Below are 26373 nucleotides of genomic sequence, written 5' to 3' on the forward strand. Positions count from 1 at the left end.
CTTCCTCTGTACAGCTCTTTGGGTTAGGTGAAAGGGGAGTTTGTGCAATATTGGTGTTTGTGTGTACAGTGGACGCTCGGGTTGCCAACGTGATCCATGTGGGAGGCACGTTCGCAACCCCCAGTGCCACGTCTGCGCACGCGCGGGTTGCGATTCAGCGCTTCTGCGCATGCGCCGAAGCCCAAAAGTAACCCGTTCTGGTACTTCCAGGTTCGGCACGGTGCGCAACCTGAAAACACACAACCTGAAGTGTCTGTAACCCAAGGTATGACTGTACAGTATTTGGCTTTTTCTACAGCTGTTCTTGATGCTCTCTCTTTATGGTTCTGGTGTCCTGGTGTGCCTGAGGAAAGATGGAGAAGGATGTGGATAGGCAATCAGTCTACACCTTAAATGTTTTGAGCGACAATCAAAACCATCAACAGTGCTTTTTATTTTATGACATGTTTTTACCATCTGTCAAAGGCAGATTCACACCATACATTCAAAGGGCACTCAGAGCATGTTTAAAGCACATGAATTACCACAAATCATTCTAGAACCCTATAGTTTCCCCCTCACAGACCTACAATTTCCAGTACTCCTAATAAACTACAGTTCCCAGGGTTCTCTGGGAGACGTTGCACATTGTAAATGGGCATTCAATGTGGATTGAGTTTAAAACCCTCTTAAAAGGCTTTCAAGCTGCTTTAAAAAAAAACCCAGTAAAAATTTAAAATACAAAAACAAGCCACGTGCACTATCACCCATCAACAAAGGCTGCAATCCTAAGGCTTGCTGTTGTTTAGTCGTTTAGTCGTGTCCGGCTCTTCGTGACCCCATGGACCAGAAGACGCCAGGCACTCCTGTCTTCCACTGCCTCCCGCAGTTTGTTCAAACTCATGCTAGTAGCTTCGAGAACACTGTCCAACCATCTTATCCTCTGTCGTCCCCTTCTCCTCGTGCCCTCAATCTTTCCCAGCATTAGGGTCTTTCCCAGGGAGTCTTCTCTTCTCATGAGGTGGCCAAAGTATTGGAGCCTCAGCTTCACGATCTGTTCTTCCAGTGAGCACTCAGGGCTAATTTCCTTAAGAATGGATAGGTTTGTTCTTCTTGCAGTCCATGGGACTCTCAAGAGTCTCCTCCAGCACCATAATTCAAAAGCATCCATTCTTCGGCGATCAGTCTTCTTTATGGTCCAGCTCTCACTTCCATACATCACTACTGGGAAAACCATAGCTTTAACTATACGGACCTTTGTTGGCAAGGTGATGTCTCTGCTTACCAGGGGGTAAATCGCATTGAAGTCAGTGCGACTTACTTCTGAGTAGACAGAGTTAGGATTGCACTGTCAGGCATCCGAACAATTAGAAAACTTGCATTTTTAAAAATGTAAAATACAGCCCCTCCAAATTAAAAGCAGCATTTTTACATTATAAAGTCGGGGGGTAGAGATAAATTAGTACAAGAATGTAAAAGTAAAAAAATAAGAACACTCTCGCAAACAAACACAAAGGGATCTAGCTATCTGATCCCAGCTGGAGGCTAGTTTCTTTTTAACTCTTTAACACTAACCATCATGACAGCATTGAACAAGCAGATAGGCTTGGGTGACGTCACAGCGACCGACCCCTCCCCTCCCGCACTCGGGCTGCGAACTTCCCCGCAAAACGAAAGCGCGTTCCTTGAGCATGCGCTGTACTCGCAAGGCTTCCCCGCCCTGCTCTCTCTCACACACACTATGGCAGCTGCGCATGCGCTGTCCAAGCATTGAGCCCAAAGTCAGCCCCACCGCGGCGGTTGCTGGCAGTAAGGAACGAGATGAACGGTGGGGGTCCCGTGACCCTCAGCCCAAGTAAAACTGGAGAGCCGCCCCTGTCCGGCGGCGCTAGTAAGAAGCGAGGCTCGCTGAGGGCGTCGTCCTCACATCCTATATTAAAGGGTAAGAAGGGCTCGGATTTTTAACCCTCAGTGAGAGAATAACAAACGCGGGTGGTGCGCATGCGCAGCATCGGTTTCTCATTCTGAAAAGGAGTTTCCTAGAGCGCATGCGCGGCATAGGTTCTCAACTTGGAAAAGCGTCTTCTGGAGCTCGTGCGTGAACGTGTCCTGTTTGAATGGGCTTCTCTAGTTCAGGCGGCTGTTGCAAACGTTTTACTTACAAACGTGCCCGGAATGGAAAGGGGCGCTAGACCTGGGGAAATTGCATAACTCGTGAGGAACTCGTGAAACCGAGTTCGGCGGTGCTTTTTAAAGAAGTGTGTAAATAGGATTGCAGACTCCCCAAAAATGGTCATGGCCGTGTAACTTGCATAACATTTGATAATTTGGATCCTAGGTAAGTTATGCTTCTCACTGTGAAAAAATTCTGTGGAAGGAAGAGTTTTATTTGAAGAGAAGATCTACTCTGTTAGTATGAACAGTGGACACAAATAAGAGCATATTTATAAGAAACGCCTTATCTCCTCTCTTCCAGATAATCATTGAGAGAATATGCTTATAAATGGGCTGTTGCCCACCCTTTTTGAAAAGGTTACCAAAAGTTGAGTATAAAATAAGAGTGATATACCAGGGATGGGAATCTCAGCCTGAGAGGAGATTTGAACGTGGACAGTTTTCCAAGGGCCACATTCCGAGGGTGGGTGGAGCGAATGATAAAACAAATAAAACAAAACAGGCCAACATACATGCTGGCAAGCCAGCAGAGATTCCTCTGCCTGACTCTTTTAAGAGTAACTAGCAAGTCATGGCCATGTATTTTCTAAATTCTGCTAGTTCTAACAGTGCCAAGCACCTAACAACAACAATAGCCAACCATTGTGCCTCGTTCTTAGGCTGCAATACTATGCCTGAGAGTAAGTCCCGCTGAACTTCCTTTTGAGTATCCAGCGGTATTTGTACTGCAAGTTATTCCATTTTCTTAAAACGTTTAAAAGTTGCCAAGTGTTTGACTCTGAGGAGGATCCATGGATTTGGAAGGCCTTGCTGCAAAGCCTGCCCTGGAACCTCCAGCACTTTTCTGGCCTGAGAACAGGGCGTACTTTGGTAATATGGCGCTCTGAGCAAGGACAAAAATTGGCAACGCCCCCTGCCCGGATAAATATAGGTTTTATTGTTAATTTTGTTGGCATCTGTCTGCCTCGGGAGACAATAGAGGAGTGCAGCTTTGGGGGGAAGTCAAACTGTTGGAAGGTTGCAGCACCTGCTGTGACTGTGATATGAAAAAGACATGCTTTGTTGCATCTGGGGCAGATGTTTCTCTTTTTTTAAGGGAAATTCCCTTATTCTGAATAGGATTCCTTGCAAGAAAAGGAGAAAGTTGACAGCTATGGGCAAATAAAGGTGTCTGGTTGTGTTGCTGCAGATGCACCATGACATTTCTTCCCTCTGCACTCCTGCCAGAGGTCATTCCTGGAGGTGGCAAAGGAAAGGGAATGAAACTTAGACAGGTGGGATACCTTTCAAATGCCATGTAGATCATTCCACTTTTTACTGTGCTTCCCAGTGCTGTGTAATACAGACTTGATTTTTGGCATGGTATTCTATACAGTGTGCTGCTTGAGCAGCAATTGAGTGGTGGGGGTAGGATTAGTATAGTGCTGCCTTGCAAACAAGGGGCTGTAATGTGGATTCAGCCATAGTCAGAACAATGTTTGGGTACAGTATTCCCTGCAAATGTTTCCTTAAGATTTTGCATATAAAAGTGCACCAAAATTGTCACTCCTTGGTACACGCCTGATTTCAGATCTTTGGAAATTGCTTAGAGATTAGCGCTGGGATCCTCAAATTGCTCTGAAAAATACCTAACAATCCAGTCCTATGCTAGGTTATACATGGGTTTAGGTACAACTAATTCTACATAGATCAGTTTTTTAATATCCCAAAAATTATGATTGAACTGCAAGACCTTTCAGCTTGGCGAGTGGTGGCAAATGTTGAGAGGCTTGACAATGTCAACAATGGAAAGGGTGCAGACTGAGCATAAAAACCCCAGTGAGTTGAATAAGTTAGTTAGGCCTCTTTTATTTCTTTAAAAATGTGCTACTCCAACTATTTTATAAAACATTAGAAAAAAATTCATTAATCTCTGTGTACAAGCTTTAAAAAGCTCAGTTATTTCTCTTAAATATTATTCTGTCTACAGTTCTAATTGCCTTTTTTTCCCTTTAGGAATAATAGTATGTAGTATTTGGTTAGTGTAACTTAATGTTGCAAAGTTATGTGCCTATCCTTTCATAGTTAAAAGGCCCTTTACATGTTTGGCTGCCTCCTCTGTTAGCCAAGGGGAAGGCATTTTAAGGGTGATACAGCCCAGGCTTTGTATACAGTGGTACCTCGGGTTAAGTACTTAATTCGTTCCAAATGTCCGTTCTTAACCTGAAACTGTTCTTAACCTGAAGCACCACTTTAGCTAATGGGGCCTCCTGCTGCTGCAGCTGCTGCGCCCCTGCTGCACGATTTCTGTTTTCATCCTGAAGCAAAGTTCTTAACCCGAGGTACTATTTCTGGGTTAGTGGAGTCTGTAACCTGAAGTGTATGTAACCCTAGGTACCACTGTAATTCATTGGCTGTTTTACTGCACTCAAACTTGGAACTAGGCCTGGGCGATATATCCATATATCATCCAGGACTGATATTAGGGGCAGACCGTGATGACGAATATAATTTCACTATAAGGCAGCAAGTATAGCAAAACTATTTCATCATCATCCTGAAGGCTGTTCCCTCCGTGTAGCTAATGGGAAAAGAGTGAAAAAGATAAAGTACAATAGAAAGGAAGAAGTGGCCTGCCAAAAGAGGAGATGGAGTTTGGGGGTTGGAAGAGAGAGAATATCGGAGAGGCAAGAACCACCATGATTTCTTGCAGGTCCCTGATAATGCATACTTGTTTTATTTATCATGAACATGTCTCGTTACTTTTCTTATAGATGTTGGAGAAATATATTCCAGACTTTTGGATCACAGACCAGTTATTCAAGGAGAAATTCGTTATTTCATTAAAGAATTTGAAGTAGGTTTGATATTCTATATTTTGAAATAATTTACCTTGTAAATGGGGGAGGGATAGTTCTAAAGTGCACAAAATGACACAAAAAATCAGGCATCAAAAAAATGTAAAATTTATTAACGATTGGAACAAATTTATAACATACATAGAAGCAAATTTAGGAAATACTAAAATCACAGTAGGTGTAACATAAAGCCTGCGATGTATAGAGAGAGGTTGTAAAAAGATACCGCAGGAAGATATTGTGGTTATATAGCCCAAAACCAAGATGGAGGGAAGTCAATCAATGTTACGTTATAAATTGATGTTGGTTTGTTTTCCGTTTGTTTTCCTTTTTATGGGTTGCTTTGTCTTTTTTCTCTTTCTCTTTGTTGTTTGTTTGTATGTTTTTGTTCCTTTATTCTGTATGTTTTTGTTTTTTTAAAAAAGAACCTAATAAAAAGAATTTTAAAAAAATAAATAAAGTACAGTCATCTTCAGATTTCAGAGAAATGTTTCATGAATGGCTATTAATCTTTTTTACAAATAATAAACCCATTATTTTGACAAGTAAATATTTTTATAAATTGCAACAATTATTCAATCAGCTTGTTAACATTTCATACTCCCGACTCCTTCCCCCTCTCTCTGTGGTTCTTTCCATTTCTTTCCATCTTCCTGCATGCTCCAAATTATCTCAACATATTCTGTTATATATTCTCGTATATATCTCATATATATATTGAAACTGCAGGTTTTTACATTAATCCTGCCAGTGTCTTAATCTGTTTACAATTTGTTTGTAAATGCTCAATAAACCATTGCAATTCCTTTTAAAAAAATGTTATCTTGATTTCTTATTCTTCCGGTAGGTTTTGCCGTTTCTGTGTAGACCTTAACTTCTGTATCCATTCCTCTCTCATCAGGACCTCTTCTTTTTTCCATTTTTGGGCAAATAACATTCTTGCAGCTGTGGTTGCATACATAAATAAATTTCTATACTGTTTAGGTAGTTCTGATCATATAATTCCTGAAAGAAAAGGTTCTAGTTTTTTAAATAAATGTTATCTTAAACATCTTTTTCAGTAAGCTTTAACCTTATTACAAGACCACCACATATGAAAAAAGGTACCTTCTTTCTCTTTCTCCAACACATATTCGATTTGGATTTATACATTACTGCCAATCTACTAGGTGTTAGGTACCATCTATATAGCAATTTTATATAGTTTTCTCTTAAACTATAACCTGCTGTAAATTTTATATCCACATTCCATAAATATTCCCATCCATTTCTATATTATTACCAATATCTATTGCCCAATATACCATTGAAGATTTCTTATTTCTTTCGGATTTTCCACAACTCTTATCTCCTACATTTATTCCATTAATGCAGGGTTTTTCTTGTTTCTTCTTTATTTTCCAAGCCAATAATTTCCGTGATTTGTTCAAATTGTTTCTGCTTTAAATATTTAATTTTCCACTCTTATTTCCTGGTTTATTATCATTGAAGATTCCGTTTGCAACATCTTGATATCCTGTTTCATTATCTCTTTTTGAGGGGAATTTATTAATTCTTTTCCTTTTTATTTCTTGTAAATTTTCTTGTTTTTTCTGCCCTCTTATCTTTCTTTCGTATGCACTTTTTTGACAAGTAAATATGGAATAGATTATCTGCAGCTTTTGGATGTTTGCATTGCTCATGACTCTGTCTCTTGAAAATGCCAGCTGTTGACATTTGGGGACCAGATCTTTAAAAGCATGAAAATCATAATTTGGCGGTGTTTCAAAGCATGTAAAACTTGTAGTTTCATTTACAACCACAAAGACTATTAGTGTGATTTTTCTTTGTTTTTTACTTTTTAATAAAAGATCAGATTGTACGGCTTCTGGCCTTACTGTTTATCTGCCCTTTAAGATCCAACCAGATGGAAAGACACACCTCTCCTTGTCTCCTGCCACCGTCTTTAATACTGTCACTGCTGCCGTTTCTAACAGAAGAAACTACCACATTAGTTTTCTCTCTCTCCATGTTTTCATGAAGGAACAAATGATAGCAGTAGCAGGAAAAGGCCAGCAGGGAAGGAGGAGAAACTGGTGCAAAGAAATAGGCATTTGAGAGCATTCATGGGGAATCTCTTTCCCATACCTGCAACATTTAAAATTATCCCAAGGAAATAATACTAAGTTCTTGATTTTCATAGCCTGTCTGAAAAATAAAAGCATTTTTTAAAATTACCTATAATGTAATCAAACCTATATTTTCCCATATTAAATAGATACCTTTGGGGGGGTTTTGTTTTTAAATGTTGAATATATTTTCCACAAGATGGCAGCAAAACCTCAAGCTGAATGGCCAGAGCAGAGGTGTGTGTGGACCCTGAATTTAGTGATAGCTTCCAGTTGGTTTCTGTTAAGAATTGTTGATGAAATGAGCAAAAGCAAAACTTTGAGTTTTAATTTTTTTCGTTTTTGAAAAATGAGATGTGTTAATAATGAGGTTGTGCTCCATAAACATTTAGAAGCATTAAGTGAGAAAGGGATATTCTGTATTGTTTAAAAACATTTTTAAAGGGGAGGTTCATTTACTAACTTCAAGATAGCATCTACATAACAGCAAATGAACCTCATCGAATATATAGAAATGCCCCCTTTTTAACTTTCTCAATAGGAAAAGCGTGGTTTCCGAGAAGTGCGGGTTCTTGAAAACTTGAAGAACACAACTTTTGAGACAAATGACCAAACTCTGCCAAAGTGTGAACAAATGATGCAAGGGAACCTAAATGAAGCTCTCGGGAGATGTAAGCTAGAAATTATTGGTTTTCTTCTATGCCTTTTACAAAGTGTTTGGATTCTTAGACACTAAACAGCTCCACATAAAGTTGGAGTCTTTATGTAAAGTAGCCATCAGGTGGCCCTTTTATTCACACCATTATGGGCCATATTCAACAGGAGATAAAGATGTGAGTATTTTCATCCTGAGCTTTCCCTGATGTTTTAATTGTAGAGGGAAACTGCTGTTTAGTTTTAAAAGCACTTTGCCTTTTCAGCAGTAGGAGATACTACAATGAAAAGAAGTCTCTGACTTTACAAATTGTCCTCCCTATCCCTTCCTTGTTATGGCTGTTAACACTTCCATTTCCTGTAAAAACAACAACAACATTCCATTCTGAGCAAGGCTAGCAATGGGTGGGCATGTCAAATGATGCATGAATTTGGTGCATCATAGTTACGCCTGCATGGCTCTAAGGCAGCAAGATGGGATCTGGAAGGAACCATCCAACACACACACACACACACACACACCATGGTATGGTTGAAAGTTACACTACCTTACTGAAGTTAAGCAGTCTGGGTCTGGTTAGTGTTTGGATGGGTGACCACCTGGGAACCATGTGTATGCCACCCTGGGTCCCATAAGGGAAAGAAGGCAGGATATAAATGTAGGAAAATAAAAACCACTGTATGAAGTTGCAAGGATAAGATGGCTGGAGATATCCACAGGCAGCAAAACTTGGGAGATAATTCTAGTCCTCTTTAGCCATATATTTATAAGTTGCCATGTTTAAAGCAGAAAATGGTTGCGAATATTACATTTTTACATAGTTTTTTCAGCATCCTGCATAGATCCAAATGTCTCAATGACTAGCATAAAAAGTGTTATGCAACATAAGTGAATGTTTAAATTAATAGAATAAGTGTAGGCACAGAATTTAGACAACCTTGATTCAAAAATCTCAGTGGCTTTTAAAGTTTACCCAGTCATGTCAAAAGGCATCCTGGCTAAAACTAGACCACAATATGGTTAAGATCCACAGCTTCTCTCTGCAGTGAGATTAAATAACTCTTGTCAGAAATGTGTCCCTTAAGATGAGCCAATGAAACAATTGTAACCTATACATTTCAGTACAGGTAGCCAATGAAATGATCAACAGACTCCAGGGGAGAGAGCAGGAAGAAAGAAAGGTAAGGATTAATAAACTAGTTAAGAACTAATGCCGGGTCTAACCTGCAAGGTATTCTGGTGATAGTCTACGTAGTTTTTATGTAGTTTTTTCCTTGCACCAAAACACTGTATGGTTTCAGAATAATTGTTCTGCGCCTTCAATCTTCCCTTCTCTACTTTTTCCTTCCCTACACCTACAGCAAGTTAGGTTTTGCTATGGTAAACGGGATTTTGTGGTTTCTTTTGTTCATTTGTTTGTTCGTTCTTACTATCTCAGCAGCAAGTGTTCTGCTGCTAAGTCTTTATATTATAATACTGCATTCAACATAGCATATAAGCCAGGGCGGAAACAACTAGCTTTGAACCAATTAATGAATGCTTTAGCATATGCTAAGTAGTGGATGCCTTACGGTTAAATATTTTTGTCCAGGTACATACCAGCTCTCTTGTCACTGGAAAAGCATGCTAACACACAAGGGGAGCTATGCTACCTCTGCCCCGACCACCATTCTGCCTTTCAGATTGTTAAGGGCTACACAGTGAAGCAAGGAACCTCTTGTATTTGTGGAGGCTCCCCCCACCCTCGCATTCTGGACCTTTAGATTTTCTTGGGTTCCAAAAGTTTCAGAGAGCCTCCATGACCACAAGAGGCTCGCTTTTTCTCTAGGTCACCCTATGTAAGGTTGAAGGAGACAGCAATGTAGGGAGCTAGCACCCTAGTCCCCACAGCCTCCTCCTTGTGTGTGTAACACACTTTCCAGATGACTGAAGGGTGCGTGATGTCATTTTGTGCGTCTACGCAAGCGGTGAAACCTGGAAATAACCCTTTCCGGTACTTCCAGGTCGCTGCAGAACGTAACCTGAAAGAACATAACATGAAGCGGACATAACATGACGTATGACTGTAATGCCAATCCATAGTTTGCATTCTGCAGACCTCTGATATGTTGCATGTGTTGAAACTGATGATCCCTGATACTGCCTGTGGCGTTCGTATGGAGCCCCCAGTCGTTTCATGGACTATTGACCCGTACACCACTAATCCGCTGCCACCAACCAGGTCCTCCCCGGTAAAACACTTAGTTTCAGTCGAGTTCTCAAGTTAACAATGAAGATTGCAGTTTATTTCAAACACAACTAAACTTTAAATGCATTCAAAATGCTGTTACCCTTTACCCTCTTAGTCTTATTTTATCCCGTCTCTAACTCACTCTAACTCTTCTACCTCCCCTCACACAAGAACCAACTGCACTAACTGTCTCTCTATTGCCATCTGTCTTCCAACTGCTTTTTCCCAACTGTCTAAACCTCTGGCTAAGCCTTTTAAAAACAGGTAGGCTCTGCCTCTGGGCTTTCCTATTGGTCTACCTATTAACCCTTTCTCTCCCCCTGTACAGACATTTCCAAAAGAACGGGCAAACGCCACACTGCCAAACGGTAATGTGCAAGAAATTTGCAGATTCCTGCAGAGCCTTCAGTAAAACAAAAGTTGGTTCTAGAAGCTCACTTTCCTTCAGAATAGCTGCAAAAAATGTAGAAAGAGGTTGAGGAGAGCCACCATTAGTAAATCTTCAAGAAGCACTTTAAAAATAACAGAGTTACTAGATCCTCTTCCACTTTCTCAGTATGTGGAAAGTTTTTCTTAGAATTTCCTTCACAGCTTGAGAAAGGGGAAAGAGATGGTTAAAGAAACCCAAATCCCTATTTTTCGTGGAACAAAAAATATCCAACAGAATGGAAATGTAAATCTTTCCTGCTTAGTTGAAAACACTGAACATATTATGAATACAGCTTATTGAAATGGAAGTGTTTCATACTTGTGGATGTTATTTAATGAAAGGCCATATTATAAGAACATGTGACTCACTGGAATCTCTCACATGGCTGCACATTGCTTGTTTGTAATACAGATATTCTAAAACCTCAGGATTAGGAAAAACTGTGCAAGAAGTTAATTCTCCATGTTAGTTCTGTACTTCACTATTATAGGCAACCTGTTCAGCTCTTTAGGCTGTAATAGAGCTGCATTGTAAGATGGCTGCAGCTACAGTCAATGTTTCTATTTGTATATGAAAATGATGGATAACAGTTAAATGATATCAGACATAATATGGATGTAAAATTCCCAATTTATTCAACTTGGCTAAAATACTGGGAGTCTACCACAGGTACACACATTCCCTCCTCTTCGCTTACACACGAATTCTTTCCTTTAGCCATGATGCATCTGCACCAATGTATACCTTTACCCACTTCAAGCGCTGGCGTCAGCCACTAGTTTGAACCTAACCACAGTTAAAGTTAATATTGGTGCAGATGTAATACAGTACCATGTTAAGAAAGCCCCAAAGAGGTGGTTTCAGGTAGGGCTGGGCGATGTATTGATATGTAATCTCGGTTGGAAGTCCATGTGGTGATATCAATTTCATAGTTTTTGACCTGGCAATATATTGCAAATCATGATGCGCATGTGTGTGCTATGCAAAAACCACAATGTGGGGGAAAACGAGAAGCCAGCCAATGCCTCTACATAGCCCCATCCTTATTTCAGACATGATTGCAGACACTTTCTGTCAATACATGTGGTAGCAATTTATTCATATATCTGTTAGATTTAGCATGGTGACGGCTGTGTGAAGACTATAGGAGATCCACAGCCAGGAAGATTTATAATGTTTGTGTATAATGTTCAGAAATAGTGCAATAGTGAGGCGTTAGTATTGGCTGGGGTAAATGTATGTTGAACATAATGCCCCAAACCATAGAATTGACCATGCTCTTATGCCAGTCTTATCTTGTATCACTTTATGCCTTAATTGGAAAGGACTGCTGAAAAATTCTTTAGAAGCAGCTTTAGTTTGCTCACCAGATTTCCCTTCCAGCCTTTGCACCATCCTGGGAAAGCTGAAAATTATTAATTGATGGCTTTCCCTAGTTTATGTGCGTCATTGGGCAGCTTAATTCTACATGAACAAGACAGTCATGTGTCCTGGCTACACTTCACATTTCTTATGTGTGTATATCTTAAGATGGAGGGTGACAAATACTAAATATAAGGTTCCTGTGATAGAGGGTCACTTTTTATTTTTTAAAGGAGCATATCAAAATCAGTGGTTGCAATGCTGTATTTCATGCATTTTGCTGAAGTTAGCTATCAGCACTGGATAAGAGAGGTTATTAAATGGAGTTGGCACTGCTCATTAAAGTTTCAAGTTAAATATTGAGCGTTGCCAGTCCAGAGTATAGCCAAGCACTTACTGTGTCTGTCTGGGCATTTATGTTAAAACAAAAACAATTTAAAGTGTCTGATAGGATGATTTAAAAAAGACAGATTTTGCTTTGTTCATTTACTTAAATTTTCCTTGTTCTGCAACAGTACCCAAAGCAATTTGTCCACAGCACTGTAGAAGAGGCAACAACCATTTTGCACAGGGCTTACATTCCTGACCCTCCCGTGTGTTGATGGAGTATGTGGAAGCCCCTTCCACCCCCTGCCCCCTTTTCCAACAACTTCTGGGTTACGGCGATGTGTGCATGCGCAGTCATGCGTTAGTTGTTGCCTGTATACAATTGCACATACTACGGGAAAAGCGCTAGAAACAGCACCATCCAATTTACAAATAGCAGCAGTATAAGAAGAAAGGCAGTAGTGCAAGGGGAAGCCACAAACTAGATTTAGCAGATAGCAAATAGCAATTGTGGTGGGGAGGGATAAATCAGAATGAAAGCAAGCCGCAGCAGGGAGAAACTGAAGCAAAAACATGGTTGGGCAGTTGTTTTCTCACCCATGATGGTGGCAAAGTATTAGGGCCCCTGTTATAGGGAAAGCTGGTTTCCATTCTTGCCTTGTTAACAGTGACACTAGGTCTGCCCTGTAAACTACTTGTCATCTTTTTTGTTATATTTTTGTACCACGAAACCGAAACTGCATGGATGTTTTCTTTTGTAACATCCTTTTCCTTCTCAGCTTCAGACTGAGAAGCTAATGGCTGGTGAAACACGACGCAGAGCTCTGTGGGAGGAGTTTGTGAAGGAGCAGCAGAACGCAAAAGCAGTTGTGGACGAAGAGCACATCAAAGCGATGGAGCGCCTCAAAGAGCAGTATGCCGCAATGGAAAAAGACCTCGCCAAACACACTCTTTAAGAAACTCTCATGCTCAGTAAGACTGCTCCTCATTTGCAGTATTGCTTTTCTTCTTATTCCAGCATCTTCCAATTTCAGGGTTACCAAGGAAGTACCAGAATTCAAATAGCATAGCAGGAATCACAAGGAATTTGGGGGGGGGGCGGCTCTATAGCTACTGTAATTACTCTTTGGCTCTGATACTGGCGGCATTCAGATGATCAAGCCTTTGCTTAATAAGCCAGGATATTCACAAGCTCAGTTCCATCACACTAACTCCTTTTGCTCCCCATTTTCTTTCAGTGGAGAAACAAACCATAGCTTCCTGTTGTGTCTGAACTGGGAAACCATGCTTAATAGCTCCCAAATAAGTGAGAATTTGTAAGCCAACTTTAACTCCATGGACATGGTTTATTGTGGCCTGGCTTGCTTGGAAGCCATTAACCATGGTTTCCTGGTCCAGACATAGCTGGAAGTTTATGGTTAACTGAAGTTTCCTGGCTTGTTTCCCCACTCATATGAAGGGAGGAGTGAAGGGGCGCCATACAGGTACATGGAGCATAAACTGGAGTTTCTAAACTAAGATAGGATTTGATTGTCTGAGGCAGGTATTTATGTTAAGTGTTATTTTTTTAAAAAAAACAAAAACCCAAGTCTATGTAGGAACAGAAACAGTATTCTCTCATGATAATCTAAATTAGTTTCTCTGTTTCTATGTACAACCATTCCTCATTGTAAATGCATCCTATTCTTCATGCAGGGAATTCAAATGAGCTTCTTCACAATTATACCTTGGCTTTCAGAACAAGGAAGATGGTGAAAATTTAATTTGAGAAATCCTCCAAAGCTACAACTTTATGGAAGTACAATGCTCTGAGCTTTATGGACAGACTTTTTGCTAGAAAGCTCACCACAAAGAAATCTGAAACATCTCTCAGAAGAACTGGTAATTTTTTAAAAAAATAAATAGAATAGCAAGAATGGGTGACAACCTGAGATTTTCAAAAGTATTATTCCTCCTGTTATCCAGCATTATAGGGGACAACTACTACTTTTTTGAGCACTGCATGTGAGCAACTTTTGCTCGAGATGAACAACTTCACATATCAATTTGTGTTCTTACAAGGAGATGGTTTTATGGAGCATGATGAGCTCTTGTCTTCACTGTGATTAATCTGCATTAAGTATTAGAATAACGGAGGGAAAGCTCCTTGATTAGTCCTTTGTAACCTAACTTTCAAAGAATTCATTAATAACAGGATGAAAGCCAAGGCAGGCTAAGTGAGGAACAGGAAGATCAAGTGTTATTTTAACAGCTAGGCAGTGCATAAAATAGGAACATGTAAAACAAAATTACTCATTATCTGTGTTGCAACTGCAGATGGCCAACAATGGTTGCCTGTGTGAATGTATGGCTTAGTGTCAAGGCTCCATCCTGGCAGCCTGTTGATAATGTGATTAAAGTGAGCAGAGGAGATGGAATAAGTATTTGTGATTTCTTTCAATAACACTGAACTTCTGCCAAGCTGCTCTATCCACTACCGTAGGGCTGACAGCTTCATCAATCATCATCAGGTACCTGGGCTGAAAAGAGCACTTGCCAGCAACTGAGGCATGCTGGAATGTTGTGAATTCTCTTGTGGATTGGGGGTGGGGGGGCAGGAGGGGAAATGGATGGCTTTAAAGCATTTCACACGCTGCGAGGGGGGCGGGGAGAACCTCTAACGAAATTAATGCAAAGCAGTTTTTCAGATGTCTGTGAACTCACTGATGTGGTGAAGTAAATTAAGAATCTGCATGGCTTATTATAGAATTGAATTTGAGGCAGCTCAGAAGGTCGCTCTTGGTTTTTAACTCTCTGTTGGTCTTCAGAGCAAATGCCAACTTTTTGTAACTCAGATATTGGTGTGTGTTTTTTAAAAAATAATAATTTCTTCTGTTGAAGTTAACTTAAGGTATGACGCCACCTGTGTGACCCTTTCATGGGTTTTATAGCTCTGAGGCAAGGGATCAAAGGAAATGCCTAGCGCTGTGCACATCTGGGTTCAGCAGAAGCAGCAGAACTTCCCAGAAGATGTAGCTGCTAGTCTCTCACTATCTGGAAATGACTGCCTTACATCTCGGCTTCACAATTCTCTTAACACCCAGAGCCTCTTTTTCCTTCCACTCCTTGTCTGCTAAAAGCTCACAGCCCCTCTTGTGCCTAATTTGGGTGCTTCCCTTGTCCTACTTTCTTCATGACCACTTCCACTGCTCATTGCTTTTCACCAGGGGCCAGCAAACTTTCAGCAGGGGGCCAGTCCACTGTGTCCCTCAAACCTTATGAGGTGCCGGACTATATTTTGCAAAAAATAATAATGAATGAATTCCTATGCCCCACAAATAACTCTGAGATGCATTTTAAATAAAAGCACACATTCTACTCATGTAAAAACACCAGGCAGGCCCCACAAATAACCCAGAGATGCATTTTAAATAAAAGGGCACATGTAAAAATACTCTGATTCCCGGACCATCTGTGGGCCGGATTTAGAAGGCGATTGGGCCGGATCTGGCCCCCAGTCCTTGGTTTTCACTGTTGATTTCACCCCTTTGCCATCTCCATCCTGCCTCCTTCAGCCACTCTAATTATTAACCATCCAGTTTCCTTACCTGCATAGTACTTTCATATTTCGTGTCAGTAATATACACCAGGGGTTGGAGGACAGTGAGTTCAAATCTTGAGCTTCCCCCTCACTCCTGCCCTGGGCACTTTGACAGGTAGGTGTGGTTGCCCACCCATCAATATACATTATCATGACATCAGATTACCTCTCCCCCCCCCTTTGCATGCCCAGGTTGGATTCAGATCACACCTGCAAAAAAACTCAGCTGAACCCACTTTTTAGCATGGATCAGTTGGACTTTAGAGTTCCTGGGTGGATGAAGGTCACATTTTAAAATCGCCATATGAAAGCCCTGCTTTCAAGGAACAACTGTAGGGCACTCTAATGCTCTCTATTGTTCCTTGGCAGCTGCAAATTTACCTGACATCATATATAAAAGCAGGTATATATGATGTGCCCAAGGTGTGCTCAATTAGGACCCCTTCCAAGCATAATTTATTCCACAGATTGGAGGGTCTCCATGCCTGATACATACATTTTCCCAACCTAAATCAATGATATATGCATTTTCTTCTACCTACTTCATATTCCTGCTTCTTGCGAGAAAAAAAAAGTTACTTCATCCGTGGTGGTTCTTTAGGAACCTCGTTCATTTCATTAGTCATTTGTTACAATTGTGTTTGTTATTAATTTGCTGTCTCATTTGTTTCCTTCGCTCCCCCTGTTACTCTCAATGGGAGTCCAAGCTGCTTTTCTTCTGCCTGTAAGTGCTGTGTTCTCTGTCCAATTGGCATTGGATTTTCAGACATTCTGCTACCCCTCCAAGGGATCAGACCTGCCAAATTTCAGACAAATAGGAAAAAGGGCCCCCATTGTTAGGCTATGTCTATGTCTGTCTAAAGTGGCATTTATTTTTAGTCCAGGCCCTGGACACATAGCTACTCACATACAGCAAACTAATTCCTCCACTCCCAGTGAATATTAAGGCTCTAGGAACCAATGAACAAGCCTAGGGACACTCCATGTATTACAGGAAATAAGCTGTACAGTTTGGGGCTTGCGATGAGATTTTAGTTTGCTTTATGTGAGCAACAATTGACTTTGACTGAAAACAGATTTAACTAAGAGCTGCTCATTTGCTTTTTTTTCACCCTTCCCTCCTTAGGTAACCTCCACCAGCATGTATTCCGAGTTTAGAGAAAAACAAAAGTAAATGAGTAACAAATTAATATGTGCCAATTTGGAATTCATTTGACATTTATCTTGTATTTCAATTTTTAATCAGTTGCCAAAATGAATCTGGTTTTTCTAGCATATGCTATCTTGGCCTTTGTGCTCCCTGCTTCATGTCTTTCAAACTTCCTAAAACCTCTTCTCATCATTCCCCTTAGTCTGTCCGTACCAGAAATAAAGTTCATTCTGTCTCTAAAGGCATTTTGTTCAAGAATAGCCAAAACAGTCTTTCACTTCCCTCACAAAAGCCAGACAGCTTTTGAAAATTCTGTTGTCTGTATTTTCGTTCCCTCAGTATTTAAAATGCTTGTGGACATTCAGCGACAGCACAGCAGCTCAGCCAACCATTGGCAGAGATTTTAACTGCCATGAGATCTCACGGCACATTACAATATGTATGTGCAAAGTGTCAAGAGTTCTTATGCCGGCAACATCTTTGGTAGCAGCAGTCATGTTAAAATGTTAGGATGAAGAGGCCAATGTTATGTACTGAAGTTCTCACCCTGGGCCAGCAGGGGGATACTATAGTTTTTCACTCAGGTCCACATATGCAAATAAGGGATTGAAACTGACATTCAGTGATTGGATAGTTACAGAAAGTGTTACAGTTGCATTGTAGTGGAGCTCTATATAAGCAGCCTGGCTGAACCCTTCAATTCAGTTCTGTTCTGGCCTGTGAATAAATAAGAGCTGTTTGAAGAATTGCTGTGTCATCTGATGTGTTCACCCACAACTTAACAGTCAACATTTAAAATGGGTCAAAATTGACCACCCATGGTTGGTAGAATTTTCAATGGAACCTAACAGACAAGGTTCTCTGTCCTCATTTCTTAGTGTTAACACAGGTTCTTTGAACTCAGTACCTGATATAACATCCAAGAGTGTGTGATACTACACCCTAAAATATACATAACAGGGTGGATTTGATTTAAATCAAATTAATTTAAATCACGATTTAAATCACTAGTCAGTAAGACTTGATTTAATTTATTTTTTTTACAGAAAGACTCATTCTTGCTGGTATAATCTTAGTATTTACAACCATATGAAGGTTTCGTTTTTTGGAGTAATAAATTTTCAGAGTAGTTTTTACAGTTATATCAAAAATTACTGATTTCGTTATGCTATTAGAAATACATTGACAGATAATTATGAAATTATTGTGAGGTTTAATAAGTTAACTGTTTATATTTGGGCAACTTTTCTGCTGTACTTTATTGGAAGGAGAAAAATAACCATTTCCTTAATAACAATTTAAACAATTTATTTAGCTAAAACAATAACATTGTAGCATATGTATCCATGTTTGTTAACTGATGTGGTTAAACAATTTAAAAATGAAACAAAACCCAACAACCTTAGACTGAAATACTTAGCAGACATGAAATACTTAAAGCAAATCCTTATTTCCTGTTGAAAAGCCTTTGGACTATAATGTAACTTAAACAGAAAACTATCTTCAGAAAGATTTTTCCTCCAAAAGCATTTTATTTAAAAAATCCAATTTAAATAAAAATCCAATTCAAATTTTAAAAAAACTGATTTTTTATTTTAAAAAATCATTGATTCTTATCCACCCTGATACATAGTTTGATTCCTAAAATCATTTAGACACAAGTAGGCAATATTAACACTTGCAAAACATATTCATTTATAGGACTCGTGTTGGCTGCTTCTGCTTTAATTACAACTAGTACAGCTATGTAACGCCTATTTCGGTGATAGTTATTTTGATCTTATATTTTGTTTTCAGAGAAAGAGACTTTAAACATTGCTGGGCTTTATCCCTGCTCCACCATAGATTTGCTTTTAGGCTTTGGGCACATCTCTGTCTCAGCTTCAGTTTCTTATCCAACATTTATAGAGGTGACAGGTCTACCTATCTTTCAAGATTATTGTAAAGGCAAACAAGTTTTTTGTTTTTGTTTTAATAAACTAGTGTCATTCAGTTTTACATAATATTTACCTTTTTGTAGGCTTTTAAAAAACCCGAATAGAATACACATGCTGACATTTTTAAAACTCGGCTGTACACATCTTTGATAAATAAGTATTAAGCATTTTATATAAATGATCTCTTGCCTTTATTGAAGTATTGGCATACTACAAATATAAAAGAGTATGTGAGTTGTGTGAAAGCTCACAAAAGCTGATAAACATTCATAACAACCTTTAATATTGTTTCCAAGGTTATTGAAAAATTCATGCTTAACTAAAGTCCTCAAGAAGGTTGGATGAAACACTGTATCGTAGCTTATATGGAAGTCACTGCCCCTGAATGCTGTGAATTGTCTGCTCACATGTTACACCGTTTAGACAAGTAGACTGTTAACATATACTGAAAAAAGAGAAATGAAAGAGGAGAAAATATGTGAATGAGCTCTTTTGCCAGCAAATATGAATCAAGGGCAATAAGCATTATATGTTTCTATACACATCATTCTTCATTTGTGCTCTATTTGCTATCAATACAGATAATTCGTGCTAGAGAAATACAGAATACAACAATTTGGGATATGGACCGGCACACAGTTATAGTTCAGTGTTATAGCTGACAAGTGGAACCTGTAGCAAATAGAATGCTGCTCTATTTTGTCCAGCCTGCCATGCCACAATATTCCATTTCTTCTCCCCTAGTTTTAAGTTTTCCACCCCTTGAAACTCAGCATTCAGTGATCAAAACTCTCAAAGTTTTGCACCGTCCGCCCATTATTATTCATAAGATGTTGGGATTTCCCAGGACCATGTTTGTTTTCCAGTGGTCCTGTTTCACCATCAGTCCCCTCTGCATTTGCTGTGGGAGGGAATGGTGCTTCTACTGGGCAAATGACCCTAGATGAACCATGTCCTTGTATTCTGTCAATAACGTCTGGTATTTCATTGTGACTTTTACTGGCAATGTAAAGGAAGCTGTTTCTTGTTTTGTTACTGTTTGCTCAACACTTTTATGCAAAAACAAGAAAAATTATGAAGAAAACAGACTGTGATCAGTCTGCTTGTGAAAATTGCTCAGCCTGCTGACATAATAGTCAGTCACTTGATATCATTGTTATAGGATTTGTTGCTCACCAGCAGGTGTCAGTATGAGCATTGAAGGTACTATGCGTATCTGAGATGTACTTATCTGCATTCACACCAGTTCTAACATCCCAGCCTTCAAACATTACTTAGAAGCAGTGCTTCTCTTCTAGAAAATGAAAAAGGTGTCGGTACTGCATACCCTTGAGTACCCCCAGGAAAAAAGCACTGCTTAGAAGGAAGTCCCATTTCAGCTTCCTTTTAAGAACATCTTTATACCATTGTTTTGGTGCTTTTTTGTCTTGAAATAATCTAGGATAAGGTTAAGTTTGCCTGTTGTTGCTAACTTTAGTCTTCAGTTATTTGGGGATATTGTGCAGCCTTCTTTCTAGACCTTGAATGAGAGACTCTAGAGAAGCAACATGTGAAGAAAGAAGGGATTCTGCTTACTAAAACCAGCATAAAGAACCAGAACTCAAGTGTTTTTGATGGTATGGATTGGTAGCCTCTGGCCAGTGAAGAGTGTGACTGAGAGGTGATTTGCTTGTTTGTACTTCTGACTGTTTCTCTACATCATCCACCTACAGTGAAGTCTATGGATTTTGCCAACTGGCTCCTCCTCCTTACTCTGCATGAGCTGTTCTCAAATAATTGTTTTCCTTGCCCCTTTCCTACAATATCCGTGTTCATTCCTACATTGTTCACAACGGAAGGCTCAGTAAAATATGTGTTCCCGATCCTTTCAAGATCTGTTTTTCAGCCAGGGATCTGTGAGCATCCTTGAAGGGCTCTGGGGGGGGGGACCCCCAAAAATTGCAATTGCAGGGAGGCTGCAATTCTCTGCCAACGTATTTGGGAGTGGGTCTTAGTGAAACCAATGGGACTTCACTCTGGATAAAAACGTACAGGAGCAGGATGTCAAATGGTCATCATTTGTTCACATGACTACAGGAGACTAGGGTTAGACACATCACAGTTTACTTCACTTTAACCCACATTTAAGATTCTACCAATTCAACACAAAAGAATGCTGCTTGCTTCTTGAGGGGGGTTTACTGATCGCTTAGACCTGCTTCTGCAACATTGAGAAAAATAATGCAGGAGTTTAGTTACTACTCCTCTTTGACAAGCACCACATATTCATGCACTGTTCTTGCAATGACTCCTGTCAGAGGGCCAGATCATCCAGTTTCTAATCTGAAAAAAACTTTGGGTTGTATTCAATCAAGTTATCCCATGAGCAGAAGGATTTCTACTTGTGCAGCAGACATTCCCCTACTTCTACCCCACCCCGTACACCCCTCAAGTATGTTCTGAGAGTTCCCCCAACCCTCCAAAGCAGATGGGGGGCAACAGGTAGAGGAGAAGAAGGGGAAGTTCTATTGCACTAGCAGAAGTTCTTGGATTGATGGGAAGACTTCATTGGATACAGTCCTACATATAGTGGATCAATAAGCTTCACTGAGTGCATGACATAATGCTTTATGTGTGGAATGGAGAAATGGAGCTAGGTGTTAGCACCGCAGTATCATACTGTACCAGAAAGTAAGGCAATGCTGGCATGGCAAAGAGCTGCAGTGTGGGCTCTTTCCATGTGACTTGGGGCTCCTCACATTATCTGGTACAGGAAGAATTCAGTAGCCTCTGTACCGCAAGAATAACATCACAAGAAGAGCGAAATCAGTTTTCTGATTTAGATGACCAGCTGGCATGCCATACAAAGTTACCCAGCTAGAATTGAGTTGTTGAACTATAATTGTCCCAATATCCCTACTGAAATGATTTTCCTTTGAACTACCCATTTTAAGATGAAAACAATTTTGCACAATTGTCATTCTTATTACTCATAATGCCTTGTTTGTTTGGATCACATAGAAAAGTTCTGATTTGTCCCAGAGGCACGTTCTGGTTGTAGCTGATATCCCATTGTATAAACGACCCTTTTTAGTCTAATATAATAGGTTTTGTTTGGGGGGTGCTTTTTCTTTTTTTCCTGTTGCTTGCATGCCGTCTGAAATACTTTCAGTCGCATGAACAATTTGTCTGGGACAAAGTCTTATCTACAGAAAGTCTGATTCAGCTTCAGAGACTTAAGACTACATGGTCTTGTTGTGTTTGTTTCTTTTTTAAAAAAGAATACATATATGTATGTGCGCCTTGTTAAAAAACATTGCTGCCCCCATCTAGGAACAATACAACACTCACATCATTTCCTGAAAAACGTGTAGAGTTGGAAGGCAATTATCTACTTACCAAACAAGCTAAAACAACAGTTCCTGATATTCTTCTGAAATATTTCAACTTCCCAAGAATCCGGAAAAAATAGTTCCATGAGATGGTGCTATGAATGAAGGTATGACATTTCAGTTTCCTTCGCTTGGAATTTGACATCTCAGGGCAGTAGATTACTGTGTATTTGGCACTGGTGAGGGAGGAGATATCAAGTGAGGTGTGGGCAGAGTGACTGCAAATGACACGTTATTTTTCTTCAGTACAGGAACAATGAACCGTTTGTGTATGTTTCTCTCTTATAGTCACAGGCATATAGCTTCTTTCTTGGTGGCCTTTGAGCAACATCATCTGAACCGCCAACAAGAGAAACAGGAACCACATGATTAAATAGTTCAGTAGCAATAGACACCCATCTTTTGTTTGTATCTCCATAAAGTAAAATTACTAAATAAACTGTAAACTGAATATAGTGGAAAATAATTTGGGGAAACAACATTAAGAAGACAGATGGTTTTCTTTTTGTTTCCTTTCTAGCAGTTCAACAGCATTCCCTTTGTGATATTATAAATGTGGCCCTCCATCTGTGGTTGGGGTGGTCAGGAGTGATGGGAGTTGTGACATGCCCAAAATTGTTGGATTACAAGTTCCTCAGCCTTGTAACAAAGTAAAATAGGACAGCATGGTATAAATACTGCTTTTACAGTCTCACATATGGCATGTATTCTCAGTCTTTAGAAATCATTAGCTATTAATTGAAACTGCAATAATATTTTGAGTGACGCTCTTCTACAATGGACATTCAAAGGGAATGCAAGGGTGATTTGCAAAGACGTCTGCTTCAAGCTCAGCTTCTCTGTTTCCTTATTAACAACTTCCTTTTTGTATCTGTGGAACATGCCCTTGCTAGACTAACATCCAAGAAAAGGAGAAGGTCAGATTAGTTTACTGGTTACAGTATTTGGCTTTTGTGGGTTGCATTGCTGAGTTTTGCTTAACGCTTTGTTTGCAGGCCATGTGCAGCTCTAGAACTTGCCACTGTTGTTGGCACCAGTTGGTCCTTTTGGCTGGCAGATTCCTGGTAGAGTTAGGCAAATGAAGTCTGAAAGAGTGAACACCTTGTTTGCTGCAGATGGTTTTTTAAGGTCATGTTTGACTCATTAGCGTTGCTTCAAACCTTTTGCTTTTCCTACATGGAAAGCACTTCAGTATGGGACATGGGTGGCCAGCCTTTGGCATGGGCACCACCACAAGTAGCAATAATTCAAAATATTCAGAGTATTTATATCTATTAATAGAGCAGTCTTTTTATTGAACAGTACTGTTCCCCACCCTTTTATTAATACCAACTTCCTGGTTAGCTCGGGTGGAGAGGTTTCCATTGAATTATCTACAATGGCTTTAAAAAAAACCATTTACAGTTACATTATCTACACACTAGATAATAATCTTGGTAATAAAATAATTGCTTTCCACTATTCTGCACTTCAACCATGATAGTCTTCTTTTCCAAATTTTTGCAGTGCCCTCCAACCCTCATAAACCCTTTTGCAAACTAACGAAATATTTTTGTTGTTGTTTATCCAAATATTTAAGCACTCCCACCAGTCTAACCTCATGCAAAATCCATTAGTAAACATTGGAGACACTACCAGCCTTACTGCAGGCCAGCAACTGCAAACTTTCTAGCTTCAATGAACCCTTTCCACATTGATTTCTTTGCCAAGGAAAAACTGCACATTGGTCATAATATCTACCTATCTATCCATCATCTATCTATCTATCTATCTATCTATAACATGCATCATCTTGCCATAGGCACTTTGCATGTTGCAGAGGATTCAGAGGCATATTTGGGGATGCACATTCAGTTCATACTCTGCCTCACCATTGTTCCACTTTGGACTGCACCCAATATTGTTCTGTGGCTGCATGTTTTGGGGGTGTGATTGCTAATGGTGGGCTGTTTCACAGAAGCTTTTCCATCATTACTGGTCTCCTCAATGAAGGACCATTGACAAGCTTCCAAGAGCCCCAGGACATGGGTTGAGAACCACTGCTATAAACATTTGAGAGGTGGGGAATACTCCTCAATTAACTGTGTTTAAACCTAATTAACTTCCACTTTTCCTGTGCCTAGAAAGCAGGGGTCCAAGTAGTTTTCCGTTTGTCCCCATGCTTTTAAGGCATGGGCCCAAACAGTTTTGTCATTGCCCCGCTGCTTTGACCTAGAAAACCCACTCTTTAGTGCTAAATGGGAGCAAATGTCAACTCAGAGAAAACCCAGTTGACATTTGCTCCAATTCAGCAGTAAATGGCAGGAAGGCGGTGAGGCAAGTCAAAGAATACTCCATTTCCAGCCTTCCCCTTTAGTGTCTTCCATTATCATGCAAAAGAAGTGAACAGATCCTTTTCATTTCCTTTAAAAGAACTCAGCTGTTCAAGCTCTGATTTAGGACATGCTGAAAGAAAACACAGGCGGAGGCAGTCAGAGTAAATGAGGAATGTCAGGACTCAGAAGGCTACGTTGTTTAGCCTGAAGGGCAGTTGGAAACTGAAGTGAATGAAGCCAGGTTAAAGGCCTGGATCAATAAGCGCTTACGGTAAGATGTCCCAGGAGTGAGCACACAAAGACGGCTGTAGTACTCTCAGCCATTTTCTTGCCCATACCAATATCATGCCTTCTGGCGAAATAGGAAGCCAACCACAGTCACGAACCAAAGGTGTCCTAAAGGAGGTTTCATATTCTCCCAGGGCAGAGGCTGCAGTTGTAGCCCCTGCCAACGGCTTGCGTTCAAACCAAGCCATAAAGGCAGAAAAAGGAAAGGCTCAAGAACACCCCAGCCCACCTAGGTGCAATTAAACTAAATAACTGAAACAAGTTGGCTGCTGCTGGCACTTTTGGTGCCCTGGGGAGTTTTCTGTTTTGGAGCCTCAATTGCGGTAACGTGTAGGACGCACAAGACAGCGGAACCAGCCAACCGGATGGGCCTGCTGTCCGCTAATTGGGCTCAGTCTGCTCCCATGTCCGGCCACCGGACGACAGGCACAGCAGCCCCCGTCGAGCACAGCCTCCTTGAAACTGTCGCCACCAAATGAACCACTGACCTTAACTGAAGGAGCCACATATATCTTGGGCAAGGGAGAAACTAAAATTAAAAGGGTATTTTTTTGTTTTTCCACCCCTGCCTTCCTTCTCCCCCATCGTTCCAGAGTTTGTCATCCTATCACACCTATCAACAGTGCCAGCCTCAAGACATTTTAGCACCTTGCGTTGAGTGCCAAAAAAACCCCTGAAATGACATGCTATCCCCCTGCATACTTGAAAAGCTGCCATTCTTTCCCCTTACCCTCAATAAAACTCACAGAATCTGAGCTGCATTGATTCAATTCAGGGTAGAGGAGAAGCTAGAAAAAAAGAGCCCACAGCAATATTGTAATTGAGGTGATATTAGACTTACTTTGCGCTCCCCCTCCACACGCCCTCTTTAGGTGGTGATGGGTATTACTTCACTTGCTTCAAAACATGGCGGCAAGCCAACCTTGCCACTCTTGCTCCTGAGTTGGGGCCCTGGACTTTTGTCCTAGAATACTACTCTGATGGGACTACTGGCCCATGGTCATCCCCTCCACACTTCCAAATTAATGAAGAATAGAGTCCCATAGTTAGCACAGAAGAAACAGACTGTATGTCTGTGTAAATTGCTGTGAGTATGAGGCTCAGCAGTTTAGCAGCAGGGTTGCCACCATCTTTTATTGCTTGGGGTGTGGGGGGGTATGTTGGTGGCATTTCTTTATAAACACAGGAGGCTGCAGGGGTTGATTAAAGAACTTGTTGATAGATGAAAATGATGCATCTGGCGGATCAAGCAACTTTCTTTTTTAAAAAAAAGTATTGTTAATTGTTTTTTATGCAAGAGCATGCACAAGCATGGAGTGGCAAGCATCATCTTGGAGGAGGGTAAATGCCAAGTCTCTCATGCACGAGGGAATGCCTCTGCGAAGATGGTGCCTGCTGTCACTGGCATGTGCACAATGTATAATCTATAAAGAACGAATCCTTTTGTCTCCAGGCGGACTATTTTATTTGAATGCATCTTGTTTGCAGGTTCTGTGGATAGATCTGTTCATTGACTGGAATTAATTCACAATCGACCTATTAGTATTTCCTTAGTTGAGTGACGACGGTCCTGCCACTTGTGAGGAGTGTTTAAAGAGCACTACAAGATAATAAAGTAAGGAGGACATT

The 26373-nt window shown here is 40.3% G+C and overlaps 1 protein-coding gene across 2 annotated transcripts; it reads left to right on the plus strand.

The window, feature by feature from the left end:
- Positions 1 to 1689: 1689 nt before the first annotated feature.
- On the plus strand, positions 1690 to 22592 carry BLOC1S5 (biogenesis of lysosomal organelles complex 1 subunit 5). 2 transcript variants are annotated; one of them, XR_014170175.1, is made up of 8 exons: positions 1690 to 1921; positions 4908 to 4990; positions 7641 to 7770; positions 8877 to 8935; positions 12883 to 13075; positions 20288 to 20430; positions 22083 to 22248; positions 22430 to 22592. XR_014170175.1 is itself a non-coding variant. In XM_081918357.1 (6 exons), the coding sequence occupies exons 1-5, from the start codon at positions 1801 to 1803 to the stop codon at positions 13057 to 13059; spliced, it is 570 nt and encodes a 189-aa protein (XP_081774483.1). In that variant the 5' UTR covers positions 1691 to 1800; the 3' UTR covers positions 13060 to 13075; positions 13799 to 14523. The 2 variants fall into 2 exon arrangements, 1 of the variants encoding a protein (XP_081774483.1); XM_081918357.1 differs by lacking the exons at positions 20288 to 20430; positions 22083 to 22248; positions 22430 to 22592 and adding an exon at positions 13799 to 14523 and having other exon boundaries at positions 1691 to 1921.
- Positions 22593 to 26373: the final 3781 nt, after the last annotated feature.

The sequence above is a fragment of the Podarcis melisellensis genome (genome assembly GCF_964234715.1).
Source record: "Podarcis melisellensis genome assembly, chromosome: 7".
Lineage (NCBI taxonomy): Eukaryota > Metazoa > Chordata > Lepidosauria > Squamata > Lacertidae > Podarcis > Podarcis melisellensis.